Source organism: Salmo trutta, chromosome 19 (assembly GCF_901001165.1).
Source record: "Salmo trutta chromosome 19, fSalTru1.1, whole genome shotgun sequence".
NCBI classification, from domain to species: Eukaryota; Metazoa; Chordata; class Actinopteri; order Salmoniformes; family Salmonidae; genus Salmo; species Salmo trutta.
The window spans coordinates 46215255-46231472 of record NC_042975.1 but is presented as its reverse complement, the minus strand read 5'-3'; the positions used below and the strand labels follow the sequence as shown (position 1 = coordinate 46231472).

Here is a 16218-nt window from a genome sequence, read left to right as displayed (position 1 = left end):
ACTACGACCTGGCCAATATAAAGCAAAGCAGTGTGACAAAAACAGTTACACACAAACGTACAGTCAATAACACAATATAAAAATCTATGTACAGTGTGTGCAAATGTAGGGAGGTGGACAATAAATAGGTCATAGAGGTGAAATTTTACAATTTAGCATTAACAATGATTTTTTTTTTGTTGCAATTCGTTCTAGTCATTGGCAGCAGAGAACTGGAAGAAAAGGCGGCCAAAGGAAGTGTTGGCTTTGGGGATGACCAGTGAAATATACCTGCTGGAGCGCGTGCTACGGGTGGGTGTTGCTATGGGGACCAGTGAGCGGGGCTTTACCTAGCAAAGCCCCGCATAAGGCGGGGCTTTACCTAGCAAAGACTAGATGACCTGGAGCCAGTGGGTTTGGCGACGAATATGTAGTGAGGGCCAGCCAACGAGAGCATAGAGGTCGCAGTGGTGGGTAGAATATGGGACTTTGGTGACAAAACGGATGGCACTGTGATAGACTACATCCAATTTGCTGAGTAGAGTGTTGGGGGCTATTTTGTAAATGACATCGCCGTAGTCAAGGATCGGTAGGATAGTCAGTTTTACGAGGGTATGTTTGGCAGCATGAGTGAAAGAGGCTTTGCTGCAAAATAGGAAGCCGATTCTAGATTTAATTTTGGATTGGAGATGCTTAATGTGAGTCTGGAAGGACAGCTTACAGTCTAGCCAGACACCTAGGTAGTTGTCCACATATTCTAGGTCAGAACCGTCCAGAGTACTGATGCTAGTCGGGCGGGTGGGTGAGGGCAGCAATCGGTTGAAGAGCATGCACTTAGTTTTACTAGCATTTAAAAGCAGTTGGAGGCCACGGAAGGAGTGTTGTATGGCGTTGAAGCTCGTTTGGAGGTTTGTTAGCACAGTGTCCAAAGAAGAGCCAGATGTATACAGAATGGTGTCATCTGCGTAGAGGTGGATCAGAGAATCACCAGCAGCAAGAGCGACATCCTTGATATATACAGAGAAAAAAAGTCAGCCTGAGACTATAACCCTGTGGCACCCCCATAGAGACTGCCAGAGGTCCGAACAACAGGCCCTCCGATTTGACCCACTGAACTGTCTGAGAAGTAGTTGGTGAACCAGGCGAGGCAGTCATTTGAGAAGCCAAGGCTATCGAGTCTGCCGATAAGAATACGGTGATTGACAGAGTCGAAAGCCTTGGCCAGGTCGATGAAGACGGCTGCACAGTACTGTCTTTTATCGATGGCGGTTATGATATCTTTTAGGACCTTAAGTGTGGCTGAGGTGCACCCATGACCAGCTCGGAAACCAGATTGCATAGCGGAGAAGGTACGGTGGGATTCAAAATGGTCGGTGATCTGTTTGTTAACTTGGCTTTCGAAGATTTTAGAAAGGCAGTGCAGGATGGATATAGGTCTAACAGTTTGGGTCTAGAGTGTCTCCCCCTTTGAAGAGGGGGATGACCGCGGCAGCTTTCCAATCTTTGGGGATCTCAGACGATACGAAAGAGGTTGAATAGGCTAGTAATAGAGGTTGCAACAATGGCAGCGGATCATTTTAGAAAGAAGGTCCAGATTGTCTAGCCCGGCTGATTTGTAGGGATCCAGATTTTGCAGCTCTTTCAGAACATCAGCTGTCTGGATTTGGATGACGGAGAAGCGGGGGGGGGGGGGACTTGGGCAAGTTGCTGCAGGGGGTGCTGAGATGTTGGCCGGGGTAGGGGTAGCCGTAGAAAAATGCTTATTGAAATGATCGATTATCGTAGATTTATCGGTGGTGACAGTGTTTCCTATCCTCTGTCCAGTGGGCAGCTGGGAGGAGGTGCTCTTATTCTCCATGACTTTACAGTGTCCTGAAACTTTTTGGAATTAGTGCTACAGGAAGCAATTATTTTTGCAAGAACAGCTAAAATAAGCAAAGAGAAACGACAGTCCAGCATTACTTTAAGACATGAAGGTCAGACAATTGGGAAAATTAAGAACTTTGAAAGTTTCTTCAAGTGTAGTCGCAAAAACCATCAAGCACTATGACCGAAACTGTCTCTCACGAGAACCGCCACAGCAAAGGAAGACCCAGAGTTACCTCTGCTGCAGAGGATAAGTTCATTAGAGTGCCTCAGAAATTGCAGCCCAAATTAATGCTTCACATAGTTCAAGTAACAGACATCTCAACATCAACTGTTCAGAGGAGACTGTGTGAGTCAGGCCTTTATGGTCAAATTGTTGCAAAGAAACCACTAAAGGACACCAAGAAGAAGAGACTTGCTTAGGCCAAGAAACAAACAATGGACATTAGACCGGTGGCAATCTGTCCTTTGGTCTGATGAGTCCAACTGCTGTGTCCTTGTGAGACGCAGAGTAGGTGAACGGATGATCTCCGCATGTGTGGTTCCCACTGTAAAGCATGGAGGTGTGATGGTGTGGCGTTGCTTTGCTGGTGAGACTGTCAGTGATTTATTTAGAATTCAAGGCACACTTAACCAGCATTGCTACCACAGCATTCTGTAGCGATACGCCATCCCATCTGGTTTGTGCTTAGTGGGACTATCATTTGTTTTTCAACAGGAAAATGACCCAACCCACCTCCAGGCTGTGTAAGGGCCATTTGACCCAGAAGGAGATTGATGGAGTGCTGCATCAGATGACCTGGCCTCCACAATCACCTGACCTCAACCCAATTGAGATGGTTGGGTATGAGTTGGCCCGCAGCGTGAAGGAAAAGCAGCCAACAAGTGCTCAGCATATGTGGGAACTCCTGCAAGACTGTTGGAAAAACATTCCAGGTGAAGCTGGTTGAGAGAATGCCAAGAGTACGCAAAGTTGTCATCAAGGCAAAGGGTGGCTACTTTGAATAATCTAAAATATAATTTCTTTTTGTTTAACACTTTTTTGGTTACTACATGATTCCATATGTGTTATTTCATAGTTTTGATGTCTTCACTATTCTACAGAAAAGAGAAAAACCCTTGAATGAGTAGATGTGTCCAAACTTGAAATATAAATAATATATACACACACACACACATACATACATACATACATGCACATATATATATATATATATATATATACACACACATACGCGTGTGTATATACATACACACACACACACACATACATATATTACACACACATATATACATACACACACACACACATACCTATATACACACTTTTTATCCCTTGCTCTTAAACGGCATGGATGGGAGGCTCAATGTTGCCCAATAATGTTTGTACCCTGTTTTGTGTTGCTGCCATGTTGTGTTGCTACCATGCTATGTTGTTGTCTTAGGTCTCTCTTTATGTAGTGTTATGTTATCTCTTGTCGTGATGTGTGTTTTGTCCTATATTTTTAATCCCAGCCCCCTTCCCCGCAGGAGGCCTTTTGGTAGGCCGTCATAGTAAATAAGAATTTGTTCTTTAACTGACTTGCCTAGATAAATAAAGGTTAAATAAAATAAATGTTACACAATGACATGGCTATTTGACTAATTGGACCCCAATAAATCCTAGGTGACGTTTGTCATCTCATCTCAAGGCATACTTGATACATTTTAGTTTATTGCTTATCATTACCTGTCTCGAGGACGTTATCTTGTTCCTGCCAACCAATGGCATATGGGTGACGCATTCCTCAGCCTGCTCTGACAGACAGGTACACCGAGCCACGGCGCCATATTGAGAACGGAAGTGAGTGATTTTGTTGTGGAAAAAGTGTAAGCGATGTAGTTTCAAGAAAACATTAGGAATAGTGATAAAAGTAGTTTATACCTACAGTTGCGTCTACATTGAAACCCTCTTACGATTTTGTTTTTCTCGTTGAACAGAGACCCCCCCCACCTGAAGAAATATTTTTACTTATCTCACCCTTGAAAGCTTCAAGTCACTGGAAGCTCGCGACTGAACTCTTGTCGAAGATGCCCTTGGCACAGTTTGGAGCAGACCCTTGGCAGAAAATGGCATTGGGTAATTCTGAAACCGAGGTAAATAGGCATGCAAATGAATGACCAATGGCCACCGTAGCTGTCATTTGTTGTCAATGATTGCCGCGGTCTCTTGTAAATTGACGCCCTCCCTAGAGTTTGTGGGACAGCAACTTCGTTTTTAGTTTCGCACAAACGGATTTTAAAACTTAAACGATTATCAAAAGGACAGCATTGTGATCTTAAGTTATCTAATTTTCCAAGTGCAGGTTGCTACATTGTAACAACAGACATTTGTGGCCGGAAGGAAGCTGTGGTGGGGAAAAAAACTAATCGCAATATACACTGAGTGCACAAAACATTAGGAACACCTGCTCTTTCTATGAGACTGACAAGGTGAATGCTACGACCCCTTATTGATGTCACTTGTTAAATCGACTTCAACCAGTGTAGGTGAACGGGAGGCGACGGGTTAAAGAAGGATTTTTAAGCCTTGAGACAATTGATACCTGAATTGTGTATGTGTGCCATTCAGAGGGTGAATGCAAGACAAAATATTTAAGTGCCTTTGAATGGGGTTATGGTAGTAGATGTCAGGTGCACCGGTTTGAGTGTGTCAAGAACTGCAACGCTGCTGGGTTTTTCACGCTCAACAGTTTCCCGTGTCTATCAAGAATGGTCCACCACCCAAAGGACATCCAGCTAAACTTGACACAACTGTGGGAAGCATTAGAGTCAACATGGGCCAGCATCCCTGTGGAATGCTTTTGACACCATGTGGTCCATGCCTGATGAATTGAGGCTGTTCTGAGGGGAAAGTGGGTGCAACGCAATTAGGAAGGTGTTCTTGTTCCTAATGTTTTGTTTCACTCAATGTATGAGTCATAGCTAGTAGCTGCTGGGCTGGCTGACCTTTGGGTAATTCACTCACTACAGGGAACATGCAATGTTATTGGACAAGTTCTAACATGTAAACTAGGCTTATTAATAAATACAGTTTTATTTATATATGTTTTATAATCAACTGAACAATTGGCCCTGAAGCATATTTAGACAGTGTCAAAAAATACCGCAATTGTGACTTTTTTTATTTTTATTATTAACAATAATATATCAATACGAAGGTAGATGGGGTACACAAGTACACATAAATAGTATACAAATGACAGTAGGGCTAGGGTGGTGGCTAAGGGGTACAATAACACATTACACAAGGACCTTAAGGGATAGAGAGAGATGATATGTGTTATGTGTTGTACAGGTCATGGATGACTCCATGGGGGATGATGATGATGATACTGCATGCAGTGTAAGTTTAAAAATAATATAAATATTATCTCACCTTCTGTCTTCTCCCTGACTGTCTAATTTCCACAGTTGGTGTGTGCGTATGTGTTTATGTTCTGTTTTCTTCCTCTCTCTCTCTTACTCACTTGCTCAAACACCTACATTCAGGCACTCCACAATAACGCTGAGTACTATGTATTAAAGTGGCGTAGTGGTGGGGTCGTCTGAGTAAAAGGAGAGGAAAATGGTTAGCGAAGATGAGGGGGTAGCGAAAGAGCCTGAGAGTGACTGTGAAAGAGAGAGGGAGCATACTGTGTCTTTAGTCATCCTCCTCCACACCACCTCTGATGCAATGGGAGGGGGTGTTGGTGGCATGGCAACCAGTTGCAAGCTGTCAGTCCCGGCTGATCCGAGTGCAGCGCAGTCTCCCCCACCGCAGCCTCTCGGCAACACTGACACAGGGAGAGGGGCTCTGCTGGCCCAGCACCGGCATGGGGGATTTGGCCTCCGCTTGGGCAGAACACGGGCCAAAGAAGGACTTCACTGTAAGCTGGTGTGCTGTACGTGGGTCTGGTTTGGTGTTGTGTTTTGGTGGGAAAGCATGGGAGTTTATTTCTCACAGTATGACTCTCTGCTTTAGTGCAGAGAAAAGGCGCTGAGTATGCAGTCTCTTTCTTAGTGGGGTTTTAGATCAAAGGTTGTGAATGTATTTGATTTGATTCATTCTATTGCCTTGTATATTTGCTTATTCTTTGCATGTCTCGTGTGTTTGTTTTCGTACTCACATCTGTGTTCGTTTCTAGAATTGCTGTGTATTGTTGTCTTTTTCCATACTGCTGTGCTGTGTATTGTTGGACTTTTTCCACACTGCTGTGTATTGTTTGATTTTTTTTCCACACTGCTGTGTTGTGTATTTGGGTCGCGCCTGGCTTTGGTTTGACTGCGTCTCTTTTCTTTCACAGGATGAGGGCTTTGTGAATGAGATCAGTATCACACACCATGTTAAAGAGGGCTCTGAAAAGGCTGATCCGCGGCAGTTTGAGTTGCGCAAGGTCCTGGGACAGGGATCCTTTGGGAAGGTAAATTATTGTGTGAGGTTGACATTTGTAGACGTGGTTGTAATGTTTATTTGTTCTTAATGATAATATTATTCATATACAGTTGAAGTCGGAAGTTTACATACACTTAGGTTGGAATCATTAACTCGTTTTTCAACCACTCCACAAATTTCTTGTTAACAAACTATAGTTTGGTAAGTCGGTTAGGACATCTACTTTGTGCATGATAATTTTTCCAACAATTGTTTACAGACAGATTATTTCAATTATAATTCACTGTATCACAATTCCAGTGGGTCAGAGGTTTACATACACTAAGTTGACTGTAACTTTAAACAGCTTGGAAAATTCCAGAAAATGATGTCATGGCTTTAGAAGCTTCTGATAGGCTAATTGACATCATTTGAGTCAATTGAAGGTCTGCCTGTGGATGTATTTCAAGGCCTACCTTCAAACTCAGTGCCTCGTTGCTTGACTAAATGGGAAAATCAAAAGAAATCAGCCAAGACCTCAGAAAACGCCTGAAGGTACCACGTTCATCTGTACAAACAATAGTACGCAAGAATAAACACCATGGGACCACGCAGCCGTCATACCGCTCAGGAAGGAGACGCGTTCTGTCTCCTAGAGACGAACGTACTTTGGTGCGAAAAGTGCATATCAATCCCAGAACAGCAGCAAAGGACCTTGTGAAGATGCTGGAGGAAACGGGTACAAAAGTATCTATATCCACAGTAAAACGAGTCCTATATTGACAAAACCTGAAAGGCCGCTCAGCAAGGAAGAAGCCACTGCTCCAAAACCGCCAAAAAGCCAGACTACGGTTTACAACTGCACATGGGGATAAAGATCATACTTTTTGGAGAAATGTCCTCTGGTCTGATGAAACAAAAATAGAACTGTTTGGACACATTGACCATCGTTATGTTTGGAGGAAAAGGGGGAGGCTTGCAAGCCGAAGAACACCATCCCAACCGTGAAGTACGGGGGAGCAGCAGCATCATGTTGTGGGGGTGCCTTTCTGCAGGAAGGACTGGTGTACTTCACAAAATAGATGGCATCATGAGGGAGGGAAATTATGTGGATATATTGAAGCAACATCTCAAGACATCAGTCAGGAAGTTGAAGCTTGGTCGCAAATGGGTCTTCCAAATGGACAACGACCCCAAGCATACTTCCACAGTTGTGGCAAAATGGCTTAAGGACAACAAAGTCAAGGTATTGGAGTGGCCATCACAAAGCCCTGACCTCAATCCTATAGAAAATTTGTGGGCAGAACTGAAAAGGCCTCCCTGTGGCTCAGTTGGTAGAGCATGGTGTTTGCAATGGTGTTTGCAACACCAGGGTTGTGGGTTCGATTCCCACAGGGGGCCAGTACGGGAAGAAAAAAATAAAGTATGAAATGTATGCATTCACTACTGTAAGTCGCTCTGGATAAGAGCGTCTGCTAAATGACTAAAATGTAAATGTGTGCGAGCAAGGAGGCCTACAAACCTGAGTTACACCAGTACTGTCAGGAGGAATGGCCCAAAATTCACCCAACTTATTGTGGGAAGCTTGTGGAAGGCTACCCGAAACCCTTGACCCAAGTTAAACAATTTTTCAAGGCAATGCTACCAAATACTAATTGAGTGTATGTAAACTTCTGACCCACTGGGAATGTGATGAAAGAAATAAAAGCTGAAATAAATCATTCTCTCTACTTTTTTTCTGACATTTCACATTCTTAAAATAAAGTGGTGATCCCAACTGACCTAAGACAGGGACTTTTTACTAGGATTGAATGTCAGGAATTGTGAAAAATTGAATTTAAATGTATTTGGTTGTGTATATAAACGTCCGACTTCAGCTGTATGAAGTATGATCATATCTCTGAACATTTGTGTAAATGAGACTGACAAATTGATGGAAGATGTTGTGATTAACAACTGAACTGATTTGTGTCTCTGTCTATTGATGTTCAGGTGTTCCTTGTGAAGAAAATAACAGGGCCTGATGCTGGACAGCTCTATGCTATGAAGGTGCTGAAAAAGGCCACATTGAAAGGTACACTAGTGCACAGATTTTTTGTTGTTGTTGTGTGAATTTGTTTATATTGAACTACTTAACAACTACAGTGTCTATCTTTCTGGGTTTAGAACTACTTTACAACTACATTATCAATATTTCTTGTTGAATTGTCTACAGCTGGGTTTCACTTATTATTCTTATCACGTATCACCAGTGCGAGATAGGGTCCGGACCAAGATGGAGCGAGATATTTTGGTGGAGGTGAACCATCCTTTTATCGTCCGACTACATTACGGTGAGTTATCAGACATCATCTCACTGACCTGCCATATTTTTTTTTAACGTCTGATGTAAAGAGAGATTATCAAAACTTACAGATGAGTTTCGAGTTGAACATGTACCCATGATTCTTCACAGCATTCCAGACAGAAGGGAAGCTGTACCTGATTTTGGACTTCCTCAGGGGTGGAGATTTATTCACACGGCTGTCCAAAGAGGTAAACCAAATTCTAATCCTGAGGGGGGTTTTCTACGATTTATTTCTAAATATTATTGTTTCACACTAAACACAAATATAAACGCAACATGTAAAGTGTTGGTCCTATGCTTCATGAGCTGAAATATAAGATCCCCGATAATGTTCATAAGCACAAAAAGCTTATTTCTCTAAAAGAATGTCACAAAACACAATGCCATAGATGTCTCAAGTTTTGAGGGAGCGTGCAACTGGCATGCTGACTGCAGGAATGTCCACCAGAGCTGTTGCCAGAGAATTTTATGTTAATTTCTCTACCATAAGCCGCCTCCAACGTCATTTTAGAGAATTTGGCATTACGTCCAACCGGCCTCACAACCGCAGACCACGTGTAACCATGCCAACCCAGGACCTCCACATCCGGCTTCTTCACCTGCCGGATCGTCTGGGGGGGGGGGGGTGCCGCCCTTGCTCAGTCATGTGAAATCCTTAGGTTAGGGCCTAATGAATTTATTGAAATTGCCTGATTTTCTTTTATGAACTGTAGCTCAGTAAAATCTTTTAAATGGTTATTTTTGTTCAGTATATTTAGAAAAAGGACACATTTTGAATAATTTCTGTGTCTTTTGTGTATCAGTTGGTATGCTATTTTAATCAGTCTGTCTCCATACTCCCAGGTGATGTTCACAGAGGAGGATGTGAAGTTCTACCTGGCAGAGCTGGCTCTGGCCCTGGACCATCTGCATGGCCTGGGAATCATCTACAGAGACCTTAAACCTGAGAAGTACACTAATCACACTAATGCTATAAACATTCTTTATGCACATTAGGTACTTGTTTCTCTTCCAATCAGCAACCTGGAAAATACATGTGTATTATTCATATTTAAGCCAAACGTTATTTTGAGTCAAATCAATTTTGAGCGTAGAAGGGACAATGTTATATACTGTCTATTTACTGTATGAGTTTCTGCTGGTGTATGTTGTTTTCCTCTCTGACTGAGATATTTCCTTTCAGCATCCTGTTAGATGAGCAGGGACATATCAAACTCACTGGTGAGTAATGCTCTGCTTCTATTAAATATTCATGCTTCATATTCACACTTAGCATGACTCAGCCACCAAGCACAATAGGAAAGCACTGCTAGTCATATTAATACATTTGCATGTCATTTTAGGAGCCCTCAGTTTGCCTATGTACCATTTTCTGCTTGATTGTGAATAGAATTTAAGCACAAGCTCATTTAGCTGCCCTTTGTTTGTTCCAGACTTCGGCCTGAGTAAAGAGTCCATTGATCATGAGAACAAGGCCTACTCTTTCTGCGGAACAGTGGAGTACATGGCACCAGAGGTCGTGAACCGCCGAGGACACACCCTTAGCGCCGACTGGTGGTCCTACGGCGTGCTCATGGTGAATGCTGTAGCTCTTTTACCTTTTATTACTCTGGGATGTGTTTAAATATCTGACTGGTATCAAGTGTGCCTTCATATCTGCCTGTATGGGCCAATATGTCCAATGGCTGACAGGACCACTGTTTTCATCTTCCCCAGTTTGAGATGCTGACTGGAACACTGCCTTTCCAAGGGAAGGATCGGAAGGAAACCATGACCATGATACTGAAGTGTGTCCTCCCTCAACATGTCCCATTCTCTATAGTACCAGTTCTTCCAGGCTGTTAAAATAGTTAGCCATAATTAGTTCTTCATCTACCATAGTACTTTTTTTGTTTGCACTGCAGGGCCAAGCTGGGAATGCCACAGTCCTTGAGTCAAGAGGCCCAGTCTCTCCTACGTAACCTGTTCAAACGCAACCCAGGCAACAGACTAGGTAATCAATCTCATCACTAAAATTGTATTTTCTGCTGTGTCTTGTAACTAATGGGTGGCTCAAATAAATCACACTCAAACGGAAAAACTCTAGTCCGACTACTGAAACATCACCGAATGTTTGAACAACTGCAATCCTATTACCCCAGCTATCCTGATGTAATGTGTGTGGTTTTTGTTGTTCACAGGTGCTGGTCCAGACGGAGTGGAAGAGATTAAGAGACATTTCTTCTTTTCCACTATTGACTGGAATGTAAGTTTTTGGCTATTCAGATGTGTACCATCTGCCTACGGCTCTGTCCTTCATGTATTATACATGTATTTTTTGTGTTTTTAACATACATGTTTAGGTTTATTCCAATTAGTATCCCTTTTTCTTGGTATGCCTATAGAAATTATTCAGGAGAGAAATCCATCCCCCCTTTAAACCTGCGAGTGGCAGACCTGATGACACTGTCTACTTTGACTCTGAATTCACTGCAAAAACTCCACGAGGTAAATAAAAGGTTCTTGTTTGGTGCTTTTACAATACACAGTTTCATAATCTGAACAGTGTTATTGGTGGCAGGTAGCCTAGCGGTTAGAGTGTTGGGCCAGTAACCGAAAGGTTTCTAGTTCGAATCCCAGAGCCCACAAGATGAAAACTCCGTCTGTGCCCATTGCTCACAGAGTTGCCGTTGATGGTGGCTGACCCTGCCCGTGACCCCACTCTCCCAGGTGTCTCGGGGAATTGGGATATGCAAAAAACGAATTTCCAATTCACACGTGAAATAGGACAAATATAAGTGTAAGAACCATTTTGATGTGTGTTGTGGCTGTTTGGTCTTCTCACCACTAGAGAGCAGCCTCACTTGGGTTATGGGTCAGGTGGTGGGTCAGGCGTATAGGGTCACAGGCAAACAGACAGTAGGGCTGCATGGGTGAATTGGGAGATTCACATGGTTTTTACCGATAGTCAACCCGGATTACTCGACCACAAACCATCGCAATCAAGTTTAATCTGTCATCGTATTATTTTATTAATTCAATAGGAACATCGCCTAACAGTATATCACTCGTGCATCAAGTGGCGAATTGGAACTTAACAATAGCCAGAAAAATAAGCACCCACTATTATTATGAATTGTGTGAATGAAAAGTAGTGAGCGGATTGACGTGAGGATTGTCCCTACAGACTCTCCTGGCTGTCCCCCGAGTGCCAACGCCCACCAGCTTTTCAGAGGCTTCAGCTTCGTGGCCATCTCGGAGGAGGAGAGTCAACCACCACAGACCACCAGCATGAACATAACCTCAATACAGGTACCAACACATACATTATGGGGTATGATCTGCTGTTTTTATATGGTTGTGTGTGGAAATAACAGAACTGGTCTCTGTATCTGAATCTCTTTTCAGCAACTCCACAAAAACGCAGCACTGTTCAGTGATGTATACGATGTGAAGGAGGACATCGGCGTGGGCTCTTACTCCATATGCAAACGCTGCGTTCAGAAGAGCAACAGTATGGAGTATGCTGTAAAGGTGAGCTGTAACACTGTCCTTAAACACTGCCAATATCTCCCTCTGGGGCTGCCCATGTTAGAATGGTATGATTAACGGTCATTAATGATGTTATTATCTTAGATCATCAGTAAGGCCAAGAGGGACCCCACAGAAGAGGTGGAGATTATTCTGCGCTACGGACAGCACCCCAACATCATCACTCTCAAAGATGTGAGTCATTACATCCGCAGTATGCTCATGAAGCAAGCGACACTGTTCTGCTTTTGAGCCACAGTTGAAAGTTACAGCAAGATGGTGCTATTATTCTAGATTTGTTGTTTGGCTAGTATATCTATGTTCTGAGAGAGTTATGAGCATATTTTCTCTGACTAATTACGCCTCCTGTCTCCATTTTTTTTTTGTGATTGCGCTGAATACTCTTCTATAACGAGTCATGTTATTTGTGAGTATCTCTCTAGGTAACAGTGTGAGGTTGTGCTCTGTTGCCTGTAGGTGTATGACGATGGGCGCTCCGTGTACCTGGTGACAGAGCTGATGAAAGGAGGGGAGCTGCTGGATAAGATCCTCCGACAGAAGTTCTTCTCTGAGAGGGAGGCCAGTGCGGTTCTCCACACCATCACCAAAACTGTGGAGTACCTGCATGTACAGGGGGTAAGCAATCACCATCACTATGATACATTACACTATTATACTATGCTTTCCATGTATGTATTATATTTTTTTTACCTAGAGCACTTCGCTACTTTCAAAGCAACATTATCCTGTATGTGACGATCGACTTATGATCTTGTCACATAATTTTAAAGACATACCTTATATCAATAACGCTTTATGGGTTTCTAAGAATGCACATATATTTATTGAATTGAATGTGTTTACCTATGTCCTTCGGTGCGGCCGACCGTTCACCTGTAACGAGAGAAATGCATGTTAGAGTTTACGCCGACAGTCATTTTGGCTTTGGGCGTGCCAAACATTTGTTAGTGCTGGGCATGCTTTTTCTGAGCTAAATTAACATTCAGGTGCACATACTCTGGTAATGTAATGGCTAGATTGAAGTAAAGAATTGTTCGCAAACGTACCTGTTTTTTTCGTTGTTGAAGAGGTCTGTTAATTTATGTTCAGAGAATTAATGGGCAAATGGGGGCGCGTTTGAATGCATGGTTATTTAGGGTACGGGTAATGTGGTAGTAGCTTATTCCGGGGGACGTACATGTTTATATCCCAGGTTATTGACGCTTAAAGCATGCTAGCACCTTTATTGAGATGTGTGCTGGTATAGGTACATAAGTTTAGCTGAACATTTCTGTATGGTATATCGTGTGCTTTGAATGTTAATTGACCAGATATAGTATGTGTAAGGGTTTCCCATGGGTATTGCTATAAGAAGCCTGTCCTCATTGTTTGAAGGACAGGACAGGGAACAGTTTGGCATGCTGCTCGGTTTTGATTGAGGAGCTCTATTTGATCCAGTTTATTATTTTTCTAAATACTTGTACATTTTGCTGGCTATTATTATCTTCACTTGCAAGTAAAAAGCCTCACTCTGGGCAAGAAAAATCCTACCGCATGGTCAACCTCGCACTATATAAGAAATACGAGTTGGCCATCTATGAAATTTGACTCACTGACTTAGGATGTCACTGACGAAATATCTGTCTCCCTGCTCAGGTTGTCCACAGAGACCTGAAGCCCAGTAACATCCTGTATGTGGATGAGTCTGGAAACCCAGAGTCCATCCGGATCTGTGACTTTGGCTTCGCCAAACAGCTGAGAGCTGAAAACGGGCTCCTGATGACTCCATGCTACACGGCCAACTTTGTCGCCCCCGAGGTGTCTCTACATGTTTCTGTGATTAGTACCTGCATCCTCAGCTAATGTCTGTCTGCTGTATAACTAGTCTGTGTTTTCAGTTTTCAATATGTTTGTCTAGTAACTGACACAATGTTCTTTGCTTTCTGTATTCTAATGCAGTGTGCAATACTTAATGTTGTTGTTAGGTGCTGAAGAAACAGGGCTATGATGCAGCGTGTGATATCTGGAGTCTGGGAGTACTGCTCTACACAATGCTTACTGGGTATGTGTGCTCTATCAACTGTAATGCAGGCAATAGTTAATGATGTGCATACAAATATAATATTTAACACAGAAATGCAATACAATTTAAGAGGACCAATAAAGTACTTTCATATGTTATAGGTCCTTTTGAAGTATGTGTTTTTCTTGATGTTTCAGGTTCACTCCTTTTGCCAATGGACCAGAAGATACTCCTGAAGAGGTCTTGGCTCGGATTGGCAGTGGAAAGTTTTCTCTGACGGGCGGCTACTGGAACTCTGTCTCAGCAGAGGCCAAGGTATGTCTGGAACATCGGTTGGACGACAGCACTGTGCTTTCCATAGTATCCCATTTCTCTATGATAGTAGTTTCCAAAAGTAAATACTTTTTTCCTAGCACAATGTGCTTGATGTTGTAGTAATGGCAGTTAATGCACAAACTGAACTTTGGAATTGCTTTCTTTAGGACCTAGTGTCGAAGATGCTGCATGTGGACCCCCACCAGAGGCTAACTGCTGCTCAGGTGCTGCGACACTCCTGGATAGTACACAAGGACCGGTTGCCCAAGTACCAGCTCAATAGACATGATACCCCTCATTTGGTCAAGGTAACAAAACTTGATTCAATGCACTAAAGTCTCTCTTTTCTACTACTCTGAAAGAAAGTCTCTACTGGGTATTGATAAATTTAAGACTCCAAGGCTGTTCTCTCTTTCCTCCTACAGGGTGCGATGGCAGCCACTTACTCTGCTCTGAACATGCATGTTCCCCCTGTGCTGGACCCTGTAGGACACTCCTCATTAGCTCAACGAAGAGGAGTGAAGAAGTTGACTTCCACAGCCCTGTGATCCACCTGCCACTAGTATCAATCTCACCTGTTTAATGCTACTGCACCAGTGCATTATTGAGTTTTGACTCCCGCTGTGTTAGAAGAACAGTGTGTAAGACCAAAAAGGAACTTGACAATTTATTTGCGTGTACAATCTTCACTGCCCACAGAACAAGAGTTACAAGACTGTATATATTATTTTATGAAAATGAGATATATTTACTAGAACAATATAATTAACTGTACGGGTTCCTATTTACAAGGATGTTTCCTCCAATTGCATGGACCACAAGATGTGGCAAAAGCCAGCCCCCCCCCCCCCACTACCTATGCACTTGTGTAAATCTGAGAAGATGGGTACTCAATATGGGCTATTGCTTATACCCATCTATTGGGCAAACTCCTCAATTCTACAACAATCAGTTTACCAAGACCCTTTCAAACTTGGGGGGAGAAAATGTGCTGACCTCTGCTGCTGCACTTTCTCTCAGACCTTTGTGTTGGGGCAGGGGTCAAAGTTATTTTTTTTTGCTTTACTCAGTCTTTAAATTTTTTGTCCTTCTCATGATTATAAAGGGAAACATGTGAACAAGGGATATACTAATAGCAATTAGGATTACTTTTACAGTCTAATTTTAAGAGCCTATTAAGAATGTATTTTTGTATGTGGATGAATGAAACATTTTCTACTTGGTGTGCATGATTGAGGCCACAGGACAGCTTTGTTTTAAAGGGAAGGGCTTTCCAAGAAGCTGCTGTGAAACGTAACTACGCTAGATGTAGGTGAGAATAGACACTGTATTTCCCCTCTGCTTTGGCATCTGCCTGTCCATGTTTAACAGATGGAAAAAAAACATTCTCAGGTGTGGTCCAGGCAAGTGTCTGCAGCTTATTTTGTAACTTTAAAAAATGAAAATTATCACGATTAAATAAATATACAATCAAATAATGTATCAGCATTTTATTCTTTCCTCCACTGAAAAGCCACAATGTAGGAGACCAGAACCACTTTTTAGAAACGAATGCTTCTTCACGCAAGCGCAGTACGGTGTCACAAGAGGAAGAGGTTTCGCAAGAAAAAAGTATATCTGGCTAAACTTAGTTAAGGAGATGGGAAACTCCATTGGAACGGTATTAACGCCCATTGTGTAGTTTGCTCATACGTCGTCAATAGGACGCACAATGCATTCTGGGCTATAGGAGAGATCTCCTTCAAGGAGATAATGGGAGTCTATTGGGCGCTAGCTCAAAAAAAA

The 16218-nt window shown here is 42.7% G+C and overlaps 1 protein-coding gene across 4 annotated transcripts; it reads left to right on the top strand.

Annotated features, from left to right (window-relative positions):
- Nucleotides 1-3661: 3661 nt before the first annotated feature.
- Nucleotides 3662-15908, top strand: LOC115154782 (ribosomal protein S6 kinase alpha-3). 4 transcript variants are annotated; one of them, XM_029701361.1, is made up of 23 exons: nucleotides 3672-3688; nucleotides 3826-3981; nucleotides 5183-5230; nucleotides 6171-6287; nucleotides 8231-8312; nucleotides 8491-8571; nucleotides 8694-8773; nucleotides 9429-9535; nucleotides 9769-9806; nucleotides 10019-10161; nucleotides 10302-10372; nucleotides 10490-10578; nucleotides 10766-10830; nucleotides 10970-11072; nucleotides 11752-11876; nucleotides 11973-12098; nucleotides 12201-12290; nucleotides 12573-12731; nucleotides 13752-13913; nucleotides 14081-14157; nucleotides 14316-14433; nucleotides 14601-14741; nucleotides 14859-15908. In XM_029701361.1, the coding sequence occupies exons 2-23, from the start codon at nucleotides 3916-3918 to the stop codon at nucleotides 14979-14981; spliced, it is 2211 nt and encodes a 736-aa protein (XP_029557221.1). In that variant the 5' UTR covers nucleotides 3672-3688; nucleotides 3826-3915; the 3' UTR covers nucleotides 14982-15908. The 4 variants fall into 4 exon arrangements, with proteins under 4 accessions (XP_029557218.1, XP_029557221.1, XP_029557220.1 ...); XM_029701360.1 differs by having other exon boundaries at nucleotides 3684-3714; XM_029701358.1 differs by having other exon boundaries at nucleotides 3662-3981.
- Nucleotides 15909-16218: the final 310 nt, after the last annotated feature.